General features: G+C 45.6%; 1 protein-coding gene across 1 annotated transcript in view; it reads left to right on the forward strand.

The window, feature by feature from the left end:
• LOC124555824 (neurogenic locus Notch protein) overlaps nt 1–13473 on the forward strand; it is a 166616-nt gene that overhangs the window by 99697 nt on the left and 53446 nt on the right. The window contains exons 6-7 of the mRNA XM_047129891.1: nt 2773–3129; nt 12735–12890. Coding sequence (XP_046985847.1) covers nt 2773–3129; nt 12735–12890 — 513 coding nt within the window. The remainder of the gene's footprint in view (nt 1–2772; nt 3130–12734; nt 12891–13473) is intronic.

Here is a 13473-nt window from a genome sequence, read left to right on the forward strand (position 1 = left end):
TAATGATGTTCCAGTAAATGGTTTTCCAGTTCATAATAGTGCGCTGGCAGATTAAGGATTTTGCATGACCTTTAAACCGTACGAAAAGTAAGGCAATGCGAATATGAACGATGTGGCTTCTGCGCTTTCTCTTTCTTGGACAGGTATGTAGGCTCGATGTCATTGTATTCGTAATGCAGAACATAAATCTAATTTAACGCTAGTAGTTTTGTAAGCAAACTGTCTCGGCTGCTTTGCTCTAGCGGCGTCCGGCTGGAGCCTAGCCAAACACCATAGTACGATCGTTCCCAACCCTGACTGCAATCAGACATCAAGTAGTAACGCCCCCCCCCCCCCCCCCCCACACACACACAGATTATCACGAACCTCAACACCTTACTAAACTGTAGAATGAGAGACATTTCTTGGAATACTTTTATTTTTAAAATGATGACAGATGACTGATGTTTACTTTGTGTGTGTGTGGGGAGGGGAGTGGGGTGTTAGAAAGAATAACGAAGGAATTCGAGGTGCATCATAAGTGCTACCTACAACTCCGTCTCACATAAGAAAGCTAACTGTCGACAGTGAGGGTAAATACTTGTTATAAAACATACTTCCCTTTCATTACTCCTGTCCATTCCAGCTCTTGCTTAACCTGCACACTGCAACCCCATTTAAAATCGACGAAGTTAAAACATGTGCGATATACTTCCTGTTCGTAAATCACTTGATTGTTGCAGTCCTTTCTGAACTGGTAGAAACCGGAAGACTTCAGGCTGTTAATACTTTGTGTCTGATCACAGCCACTGATATTAGTTGTAATGATAATAAAACTGTCTACAGCACTATAGTAGCCCTTATGGAGTTACTGCTGTTTCGTGCTGCTAATTAATTCATTTATCTATTTACCTACAATTTGGAAAAGGCATTTTCTTGAAATATTACGTATATGTCACACTTTCATCATCAGTGATGTACGGCACAAAGCACAACATACTTGTGTAGTGGGTGGATTGTGTGAGGAAACTGTAACATTCACCGCATTAGTGCTACTAATTGAGAAAAATACAATCAGTATTATAGTCTTACAAAATTTGGGCAATGGTAATGATCTTTAGAAAATAATTTAGTTTCATGACTGAAACAATCGAATCGTTCAGTTTTTACCCCTCAAAAGTTTCACTTTACCCCTCTGGGGTAATTGCCCCAGATTGGGAAACACTGCCATAGCATCTTTGGAAATATTGAACCCACCGATAGCATCCGTCCGCTGTGACACCTGACGACGTAAACCACTTGCAGAAATCCGATTGCCATAAAATACGCGATACGGGCACGAATTATGGCCATTCTCTCGTTATCAAATTCATTGGCGTCGACAGCTCTGACTCACTGTCACCTTCCAGCCTAATTTAGATAAGCCTGGCATCATAAGCTACTTCCTCAAAAATGCACTGTCCGCTCAGAAAGTTCCGAGGCTAATTATTGTCAGCGTGGTAAGTACGGTGGAGGCTTGTACTAAAAACTATAAAAAAACATGTGCATTCTACCAGTCAGTGAGCAGACAGTGTTAAGTAGTTGAGGTGCGGCCGTAATGTGTGTGTGCGTTGTACTGTCACAAATCGCAGTGGAGCAGCATCTCTAAATTAGGTGTTAGAGGTATTCTACAGAACGTTTTGAACACGAGAGAAGTGCGTGCAAAGATTGTCCCGTACACCTAGACACACGAACAGAAACGACGACTTGTGGACGCCTGCTTCAAGTTGATTGAAAAGAAAAACACGGGTATTATTTCTCTCTAATTAACACGGTTGACGAGACTTAGTGTTACGAATACGAACCAATCACAGAACGACAAAGTGCAGAATGGTTCTCTGGTGGCTCGCGAAGACCGAAGAAGGTGCTAATGTGACGCGCGGGATGAAATCCCAAAGAAACGTTTTCCTGAAAGTTTCGTGCGTTGTAGTCAAGTGGTGTCGAGGGGCGGCAGAGACTGTTCGCGCACCTATGCAACGAGTTATACGGGCCCTGCAACGAACACGTGACGTCACACTAGTCGGCTTGTCCGCCACACTCGGTGAACGCTCAGCTCCGTGCAGGGCCCACGTTAATTCAGTATTTAATTGAAAAGGTGTCCAATCGAGGTCTTAATTTTGTTGTGTACTTTCGAGAACTTCCGAGCATTTAAACACAGTCGAAATTACTAAATTCGTCTGAAATAATTACTCGCTCCCCGCCGCTCGTAAGACCTGTGACGTACGCACCACGGCCTGTCTGTCTCGTGGGCGTCGTTTCGCGCACGTATGTCGTCATTGCGTTCGGACGAATGCCGGAGTCTGTTCTTTCGGTCGTGTCCGAAAGAAGTGACACCACGTATTCGTATAATTGATTCGCCTCGATGGGCAAAGAATCCGCAATCGTTAGTACCGATGCACAATTACTTTCGACCTACTGCGAGAATCTCAAAGTAGCGAGCGTGGAGCACTTAGACTGGGACTGCGGATAGGTGGGAGTGTGGGTCGATCGGGAAGCGTCTACTCCGCGTCCAGATGGCGCATCGGTTAACGACTGCCTAGTAAGCAGGAGATCCCGGGTCGATATCCTCGTCCAGCACACATTTTCAGTCTTCACCGCTGATTCCGCATAAAATCCCGATGCAGCTGACCTCGACAGTTCCTTTTCTTTCCCTTCCCTTTTCCCTCTCGACCCTCAATTTACAAACATTACGTTAGGAGTGATGAGTTTTGGCGGTCGCCTCTGTTTGACGTACGTTTTGCTGCGTGTGTGCAGGATACCGAGGCAAGAACTGCGAGGAGAACATCGACGACTGCCCGGGCAACCTGTGCCAGAACGGCGCGACGTGCGTGGACGGCGTGAACTCGTACACGTGCGAGTGCCCGGCCAGCTACACGGGCGAGCACTGCCAGCGGGACGTGGACGAGTGCTCGCTGCGGCCGTCCGTCTGCCAGAACGGCGCCACGTGCACCAACTCGGTGGGCGGCTTCTCCTGCATCTGCGTCAACGGCTGGACCGGCGCCGACTGCTCGCTCAACATCGACGACTGCGCCGGCGCCGCCTGCTTCAACGGCGCCACCTGCATCGACCGCGTCGGCAGCTTCTACTGCCAGTGCACGCCGGGCAAGACAGGTCAGCACAACTTCAAATGAACACATCTCGTCTCTTGACTCTCTTCCGGTATTCGTTTCTCATTTCACTTCTTCTTCAGTTTTGCATGCCTCCAAATCCCTCTCCTAAGAATTGTTACCGAGAGCCTACGGTACCATCATCCTACACACCACGCATCGTGCTTAAAATAATAGCGTTTAATCGTGTCACTGTATTTTTTATGTTATTCGTGGGCTGAAGAGCGGCGACGTGGTCGCCTCCAGGACCCTGCATCCGCGCCCCTATCCAAACTGGGACGAGTGAAATACCACAGAAATTAAAAAAAATAAATAAAAAAAGGGTTGGGGTATGGCCGCAGACAGGATTATTTTTCGGAGGGAGGGGCCATACCGGAAAGCTAATTTTACCTAGTGTGACATATTATATTATAAATACAGACCTTTTAATAGATCAAACAGGCGCACAAGAATCGATGTGTTGTTTTCTTTCGAGCTGGCGCCTCATATAGTTTCGTAAATCTTTCTGTGCTGTTTTTTATCGACTTCTTTGCACCTGAAACTCCCTTCACTTGACTTTGAATAATATTAAGAAAGCTTTTTCGTACTAAAAAATTTCCATTGTATCTACAGGGTTATTACAAATGATTGTAGCGATTTCACAGCTCTACAATAACTTTATTATTTGAGATATTTTCACAATGCTTTGCACACACATACAAAAACTGAAAGTTTTTTTAGGCATTCACAAATGTTCGATATGTGCCCCTTTAGTGATTCGGCAGACATCAAGCAGATAATCAAGATCATCCCACACTTGGCGCAGCATGTCCCCATCAATGAGTTCGAAAGCATCGTTGATGCGAGCTCGCAGTTCTGGCACGTTTCTTGGTAGAGGAGGTTTAAACACTGAATCTTTCACGTAACCCCACAGAAAGAAATCGCATGGGGTTAAGTCGGGAGAGCATGGAGGCCATGACATGAATTGCTGATCATGATCTCGACCACGACCGATCTATCGGTTTTCCAATCTCCTGTTTAAGAAATGCCGAACATCATGATGGAAGTGCGGTGGAGCACCATCCTGTTGAAAGATGAAGTCGGCGCTGTCGGTCTCCAGTTGTGGCATGAGCCAATTTTCCAGCATGTCCAGATACACGTGTCCTGTAACGTTTTTTTCGCAGAAGAAAAAGGGGCCGTAACCTTTAAACCGTGAGATTGCACAAAACACGTTAACTTTTGGTGAATTGCGAATTTGCTGCACGAACGCATGAGGATTCTCTACCGCCCAGATTCGCACATTGTGTCTGTTCACTTCACCATTAAGAAAAAATGTTGCTTCATCACTGAAAACAAGGTTGCAACCGCGCCGAAAATTCAAAGCGTTTGACTTTGTCATCGGGTGTCAGGGCTTGTAGCAATTGTAAACGGTAAGGCTTCTGCTTTAGCCTTTTCCGTAAGATTTTCCAAACCGTCGGCTGTGGTACGTTTAGCTCCCTGCTTGTTTTATTCGTCCACTTCCGCGGGCTACGCGTGAAACTTGCCCGCACGCGTTCAACCGTTTCTTCGGTCACTGCAGGCCGACCCGTTGATTTCCCCTTACAAAGGCATCCAGAAGCTTTAAACTGCGCATACCATCGCCGAATGGAGTTAGCAGTTGGTGGATCTTTGTTGAACTTCGTCCTGAAGTGTCGGTGCACTGTTATGACTGACTGATGTGAGTGCATTTCAAGCACGACATACGCTTTCTCGGCTCCTGTCGCCATTTTGTCTCACTGCGCTTTCGAGCGCTCTGGCGGCAGAAACCTGAAGTGCGGCTTCAGCCGAACAAAACTGTTTGAGGTTTTCCTACGTATCTGTAGTGTGTCGTGACCATATGTCAATGAATGGAGCTACAGTGAATTTATGAAATCGCTTCAATCATTTGTAATAGCCCTGTAGTACAAGCCCGAACATATGGCGGAGGGGGGGGGGGGGGGGGCGGCGTGGCTTCGTTGATGGACGCTCGAATGATGGTTAAACCACCTGACTGCAGAGGCTGTACCTCGTTGCGAACGTCACCTTTACTTCTCGAACTGTGGGTTTTGTGGTTTAACTGTATGCGTCCAGTATGGGCATCTGAGGCGAGTGTGTAGAGTTTTGGTGCCTTGTTTTCTTGTTGGTGAAGCCTGGTGCCGGCACACACTCCGCTCCGCTTGAAAAGCGGCAAGAAGACGGCGGAAATTGACGTTCACATCCGATGAACGGATTCAAAAGAAAACTGATGCCATTCCGCACCGTATCCTTTCTCGCGAGAGTGCTAGAGATTTTCCACGTAGTTTGGAAAGTATGAAGGAGATGGTTGCAAGTTATAAGTCAAGCCGTGAGGGGTGCCTCAGTCAATAAAGATGTTGCCAGCGAAAGTCACATGAGAATGAAGAAGATGAAAAAAATCTTGCTGAAATTTGGGTAAATACGGCCTCAAGATAGGTATAGTATTAAATGCAGTACCCGACTGAAAAATTGAAGGTCAAACTGTGTGGAGCATGTGCACAGCTTCCGGTATCTGGAGGAGAATAGAACAAGGAACCTACAGACGAATAATAGCATAATTGACAAGTCGGAGCTATTGAAAAAACTACTGATGTGTTGCAAAGACAACTCATTGAAAGTGTAACCTATCGAGGAACATTATACGTCGACAGTGAGATACATGCCATTACATGCAACGGAGACGAAAACCCTGGGCAAGAGAGTTTACATCCGACTGGAGGAGGAGGAACAAACGGTTCGAGAGTCACTTGGGTTAAAAAACAAGCTGAACTTTGGATACACGGAGCAATGATACAGAAGAGCAGACAGATTTGCTGGCTCATGACGAGAATGGGCGTAAACACGATGACCTCGAAAAAATGGAACACAACATGCCGGACGCTAAAAAAAACTGGATGAAACAAGTGAGGGAGAATTGGAAAGCAATTGGAACAAGGGGTAGGAAATCTAGCAGTGATGTATTGGTGGAGGATCGTGTGTGGGCTCATACCAAAATCAAAATCGAGATCACGGACACCGAGAGAACAAGGAGAAGCGACTGACTGAAGAGGTATTGGGAAGAAAGAAGGCGTGCTAAATAAGTTAACATTACGATAGATGTTGCGTCAATGGTGGTGGTAAAGTTCCTGTGGGACCATACTGCTGAAGTCATCGGTCCCTCGGCTTACACACTACTTAAACTAACTTATGCTAAGAACACCACACACACGCCCAAGGGAGGACTCGAACCTCCGGCGGGGGGGCGGGGGGGGGGGGGCGCAATGCGTGACACGGCGCCCCAAACCACGCGATCAACACGCATCAAAATACTCTTCGGTGATTTGTGTTTTATGCAGTGCAGCATTCCTGAATTAGCCTCACGATTTTGATTATTTATAAAGAAAAGTGCGGTAAACATGGAGGGAATGTTGACTAGGACAAATCGTACAGAGGTTAAATTTGGCTGGCCCAATTACACAGCATGGTTCATAAGATACAGTGTGTGTTAAATATGAAGTTGCCAAAGACGAACGTAGATGTCGGGGTTCGCTACACGTCAGCGTGTCACCACAACCAGGGTTGCGGGCACTGCCACACACAAACCCGTGCGGAGTAGATAGTAGACGAGGATGGCGCGAGGATACGGCTGCTTTGATGTAGCCACGCGAATGCTGTGGCGGTTCCTGGCCAAAGGTGAGGAGCTAGTCGTTGCACGTCCCGGCTACACGGTTCTGGCTGGCCCCATTACAAACCCCGGGCTGCGCGGCCCTTGTCTCGTGTCCGTATCGGCGGAGCCGTTACGCCGCTTTGCTTATTATCTTGTGTGCGAGTCACGCCGTTATTAGCTCCAGCTAACCACGTCCTTTCGAACGTTCACCTTTCTTCGACATATCACAAGCGCACTGCAACGAGGCCGAACACAGTTGATATAAATCGCTAATTTACAGCTTTTCGGAAAACCCAGAACAACATTCAGCCGTTGCAGATCAGTTTGTAATGAACATGGGGAAACAGGGCGAGGAGGAGGAGAAAGAAGAAGTAGTGATTTGGACGCCAGTGTTCTTCTTTATCGTATGTCCACGCTCCAGCGACGGACAAGCGAGTGCTCATTAGTGTGTTCTCGCGTGATATAGCCATTTACTTCTGCATCATCCGTCAGTTAATCCCGTATCATTCTTTATGGTCTGTTCGATTTGGCTCACTATGGACTGCAAAGTAACAGCTTCAGTATGCGACCAAGCGTGGTGTGGGGCCTAGACACACGATGGCGTCCGGACCAAAGTTGTGCTGATCAGATAAAACCCTTGTGGATGCAACAGAATAATGCGTGAACTAATAAGACCGAAGTCGTCCATTTTAGTATTACTTTTACTTTCCGCTAGGTGTTACCTGTGGCTGCGCTCTCATATCCATAGCACGGAGAGGACGCCTACTCGTCATCGCCGAATTCGTCCAAATTTATGGTACGTGGTGAGACAAAGTGCCCTAAGTGGAAGCTCCAGATCGCCAAACGTTTAGGAAATAAAAGAAATGTTGGTACGGATCTATCACCGTGTGCACCTTATCAATTGTCCCTGTGAGAATTTGTCTGGCAGCGGTAAGAGATCGCATTCGCATTGAGAGGGTCGCAGAGTAGACTCCGCCAATTTTTGTGTTCCTTGCCAATGCGTAAACTACTGACATCATACAGGTTATTTTATTAATTTATATAAGCACAAAAAGTATAGGCATAGGATGAAATGCGGGACTGCAAACATTTAAAAAGAGTTTGTACTCGTAGTTACGCGTACACGGCAACTTCGTGTATGTAAAATGGTTCAAATGGCTCTGAGCATTATGGCACTTAACATCTGAGGTCATCACTCCCCTAGAGCTTAGAACTACTTAAACCTAACTAACCTAAGGACATCACACACACCCATGTCCGAGGCAGGATTCGAACCTGCGACCGTAGCGATTTCGAGGTTCCAGACTGAAGCGCCTAGAACCTCTCGGCCGGCCGCGAGAGTAGCTGGTGATGTATAATGGAATGGTGTTTTGTGCAAGCTCCTCGGGAAGTGATTTCGTCTTCTTTATCGATGAGATAAGTGCAGTTTTGACATTTATTAAATTTTTATCTCACGATAAAAAATATACATCGCAGGGTTGCTGTAGTGGCGTAAATTTGGGGGGGAATTACTTTTGCTACTGCACGTTGGCATTCCGTCTTGCTCTTGAAACAGTTGGTCGTATTTGTGGATTTTTTTGTCCTCCCCACGCATCAGTCAGCAGAAGACATTTATTCTGTTGCACTTACGGCTTCATCACATCAGTGAAATATTTTTTGTACAAGTCTGTTGTCGATTTACCGGACTTAGGAGGAGTACAAAAGTACTTGCCGCAACATTTTCAATACGAAACCGTTCTTTCGCTGCTGAGCCAAACACTGCTTCCTAAACACATTGTCACAGAGACAATTGATAAGGTACACATGGCGATAGATTCGAATCAAAATTGTTTTTATTTGCTAAACGCTTGGCCATCAAAAGTTCTTTGATGTCTAGGCACGTCCTACGTGTACCGTGAACTTGGCGATTAGGCGTCCTCTCCTTGTAAGTAACGTCAGCTGCCCTCACGTGTCGGCTAGCATAGCCTTTGATACGCTGCCCTCCTCAGACTACCCCAAACCATGCGCAGAAAGGACACAAGCGCAAATCTGTGTGTCGTGCTATTAAACCAGCTATACATCATACGGCGTGCACATTAAATTCCTTAACACAGTTATTGTCCGCTCCTTACTTCACCCTCTTACTGATCGATTTTTACTTTCCGTAGTAGCCTGCGTTCCTTCTCAGATTTCAAGCTATCTCCATATCAAACGTCGAAATCGGTTCAGCGGTTCAGTTGTGAAAACATGACGGAGTTACTTTCGCTTTGATATAATTATGGATAAAATTTTAAATCACAATATCTTTTGTTTTCCGTGATCCGATTTTGATGAAATAAAGCTTACACTTTGTCCCAAGCTACGCGCAAGTTGTCTGTGTAAACACCGTGAAAATTCGTGTAGTAGTTTTTGAGATTAGCGCCTTCACACAGACAAACACGACGGTTTTACAGTTTTATCATTACTATAGATACCGAGATTATTTTCTTCGTAGTCTTCAGTAATTCCACGAAATTTTTTTATTTTACACATTTATTTTCTTTCTTCGCAGAGGAGAATAATACAGACTCTTCCATTGTCAAGTTGTACTGAGAATCAGATTGGCTACCTCTCTTAGCAGCACAATTGTGCGTTCATCTCGAGTCACACATTTCGCTTGCCCAACCTGTATATTTGGCGGTCGCTTTAGAGCTTAGCTAGTATTGATTTATACTAACAGTTTAAAGCTCTGCGCACGCTCTATCACCAATCTTTGTCTGACTGAAATTAGGTATTTAGACGTGTACCGTTCTCATATTCTTCATTTTAGTAAGAGTCTTTCGTGGCCCACCTGATAACAAAGACTTTCAGATATTCTCTCGAAGGTAGAAGTATGAAACAAATTCTTCATCGATATGACAATACTTTAGATTTTCGTATGCAATTCCGTGCTTGTATGTCTCAATTTATGGTGAACATAAATAAAGCACAAAACCTTGCTGTACACTTTAAACATTCTTAATGCAGCATTGTTTGTTAGGCCGAGACAGGATGCTGTGCTCCCCACGTTACTTCCTGTGACAGTACCTCAGTTTCGTTTTGACCCTTCAGCTAGTTCGCATTATACACGCTCTCTGTTAAATCCATTTCTCACTTCCTTTGTTTTCTTTTCGGAAAACCTATGCTGGACCGTCTCAAAGATATTTGAAACTCCCAATTCTATCCTTTCTTCCTAAAGGTATTCTGGCAGAGATGGTCGTCATAACTTTAATTTTTTCAGATAATACCTTTACAATAATCTTCATAGCCACTGCCTTAGAGTATTTAATTCCTTTATTTGGTCTTTAAGCAGTGTTCACGAGTATCGAAGAATCATCTGCAGAAACAAGGCTGAATCATTTTTTGACACATCGAACACTCTCTATTGTGGTTTCTGCTCGCTGTTTTTAATCGTTACATTAAAAAGAAACAGTGAAACACAATCTTTTGCCTAACGGTTGTTTTAATTTGTAAGGATTCGGAAATATCTCTGAAGATCTCTATATCACTACATTGTAGACTTTTTGAAGTACACACCCTCTTGAAGATTGTCCTGCTCGCATGTGTGTGGTGTTCAGGTCGCACTCACGGAGACTGGCGTCAAAGTTCCCAAGATTTTATCGTCCTGTCAGAGTAGGCTGAACCTGCAGCATATCACAGTTCTGTAACTCGTAGCGACACAGCGCAGATCTGCTGGATATGTTTTTGGTTGCTCATTGTTTCTTTTTCCGATTGTGCGGCGTTACCTAAGTCTATTCATCCACATCCAAATGACACGGAAAGCGTATTCAAATGGTTCAAATGGTTCTGAGCACTATGGGACTTAACATCTGTGGTCACCAGTCCCCTAGAACTTAGAACTACTTAAACCTAACTAACCTAAGGACATCACACACATCCATGCCCGAGGCAGGATTCGAACCCGCGACCGTAGCAGTCCCGCGGTTCCGGACTGAGCGCCTAGAACCGCTAGACCACCGCGGCCGGCGAAAGCGTATTATTGAATGATTTGTAAAGCTACACACATTTAGACTGCACCCATAGGAATATAACGTGGGATTATTTTCTTTTTTCTGTGGTAGTAATGGGAAAGGAGATGATGATGTTGGCACGGTAGTCGCTCTCGAGTCTGTCTGTCTGTGTGTATGAGGGAGCGAGAGCGGACGAGGTCCTTACGGCGCTGACCATTCTGCAATTGGCGCGGTAATTAGCAATCTCTTTGTGCTTGTCTTGGCCAATAAACGTGTAACGGCTAATAAAAGTATTGCTTCTAACGATGTGTCAATTGGAGTCAAGGGGGTCACTCTGAATCAGGCCAGGCGAGTCGCATGGCAAGTGGTGCCTGGCAGAGGAAATCGTCATCGTGGGGGCGCAGCCGCAGCCGCCATCCTTGTTTGCTAAGTCGCTGTAATGTGGTAATTGGCCGCTGCGTCGAGCACGACGCCACACTGCCAGGAGCTCTTCCCGCATCCCTGTTTGCTGGACGTAGCGGTTAGCACACTGGACTCGCATTCGGGAGGACGACGGTTCAAACCCGTGTCCGGCCATCCTCATTTAGGTTTTCCGTGATTTCCCTAAACCGCTTCAGGCAAATGCCGGTATGGTTCCTCTGAAAGGGCACGACCAATCCCTTCCAAATCAGATGGAACCGATGACCTCGCTGTTTGGTTCCCTACCTCAAATCAACCAATCCACCAACCGACGTAGCAGTATTCTCAGAATTCTGGCGTTCTCAGTGTGTGCTCTGAAAAGTAACTCAGTCCTTGACAAATAATAAGAAATTTGCTTGCTATGATCTGCGGGTCTAAAATTTGTTAAACTAAACTGAATTTTACACGAGATTGTTTAGAAATTTTGGAGTGTATCCCAGTCATTTACGAAAAGAAAGTAGATGTTTACATTCGGGGTAGTTCTACGCCTGTACGCTGCAGCGCCGATTTAATAATGTAATTGGCTAGCTTGCATTCTCCAAATGCCTCAAAGACGCGAACTACAGATGTTACACATGCACGCAAGTGAAGGCATAACATTAGAAGTTGCAATTTTTCGTAAACTTCTCTGTTACGAACAGTTTCGTCGACTTACGCTTAAACATGATATCACTCGATGCGAACGATATAATCGAAACTCACGCAGATGATTACCACGAATTTCTTAATTCTCAGCCTGTTCGAGTCTGATCGTCTGTAAGATTTTAACCTCGGGACAAAGTACCCTGCCAGTGGTGTTAGATGGGATGTTTTAATTATACGCATGACATCTGCACTTACAAATGGTGGGTTGTGGCGTGCTTAAAATACAACACGTACATCAGACCAGTATGGCAATATTATGTCATCGTATACTTTCTTATGGGCAAACAGCCAACGAATCCTCCTTCAAGATGGGCCAAAGGCCAAATTGTTCGATAGTACGAAAATAAAGACTAAAAATTTACAGGTACAGGCAGCAAGGAGCCATATAAGAGCCTTAGGAGGCCAAAAGGAAGCGTAACATTACAATTATAATGTCTAAGTATGAAGTTGTGATTAAGCGTGAACATATGTGTATATCCGAACCTCTCGATACATGTTTTTCACATTCATGTTCCTGTACGTAGCATATGTAAATAGCCCCTCAGGTATTATCGATTGGCATATTAGGGGAAGGCGAGTAATCAAAGCCGGTCGGTGTGGCCGAGCAGTTCTAGGCGCTTCAGTCCGGAATCGCGCGACTGTTACGATCGCAGGTTCGAATCCTGCCTCGGGCATGGATGTGTGTGATGTCCTTAGGTTAGTTAGGTTTAAGTAGTTCTAAGCCTAGGGGACTGATGACCTCAGATGTTAAGTCCCATAGTGCTCAGAGCCATTTGAACCATTTTGAAGTAATCAGACTTGTCTCAAACGGTGCAACGTTTTGAGTTAAGTTTACTTTATACGTGGCAGAATAAAGAGCGAGGCGTGTGTTTTGTGCAGGGCTGCTGTGCCACCTGGACGACGCTTGCACATCGAACCCGTGCCACGCAGACGCCATCTGCGACACGAGCCCCATCAACGGCTCCTACACGTGTTCCTGCGCCAGCGGCTACAAGGGCGTCGACTGCAGTGAAGACATCGACGAGTGTGAGCAAGGTGAGTCACCGTTTACCCAATCCCTCGTTTACTTTTTCCACTTGGCATTTTCTTCATTGGGCATCGTTCACTCCTGTTCTTACAGTTTTCCTTCGCAGAAGACACGAATACTAATTGTAATCGTTATGTTCTCTGCCTGCAAAAACCCCTGTGATACGGCAGTAGTTGCGCACGGTATGGGCACGAGATTTGCCATTGGATGAGAATAGAGTGGTATAACTCCTGGGAAAAGGCAGGGTTCTTTTGAACCTCGCACATCTACTGTATGTCCTCTCGACTGGAGTGACAGGATTTCTTAGACAAGTCTGTCAGACGTTGCCCTACATGGCGCTCGAGTAAACAGTGAGAAGATAACTTCCAAATGCGCCGAACACAGAGCACACTATCCGCAGCAGAGGGGTAGATAAGAATGCCTACTCAGTTGTGCAAATGGAGGTTGCATCGTTAGTAAATTGCCGCGCAATACAGGAACATTTGTAAATCAGTGTCCGGTGCAAAGACTTCAATAATTCTGCGAGCCGCTTTCCCGAGCGGTAGGGCGACTGTTCTAAGCACTGACTGATGCCCGTTTTTCAGCTACAGT

Source organism: Schistocerca americana, chromosome X (genome assembly GCF_021461395.2).
Source record: "Schistocerca americana isolate TAMUIC-IGC-003095 chromosome X, iqSchAmer2.1, whole genome shotgun sequence".
NCBI classification, from domain to species: Eukaryota; Metazoa; Arthropoda; class Insecta; order Orthoptera; family Acrididae; genus Schistocerca; species Schistocerca americana.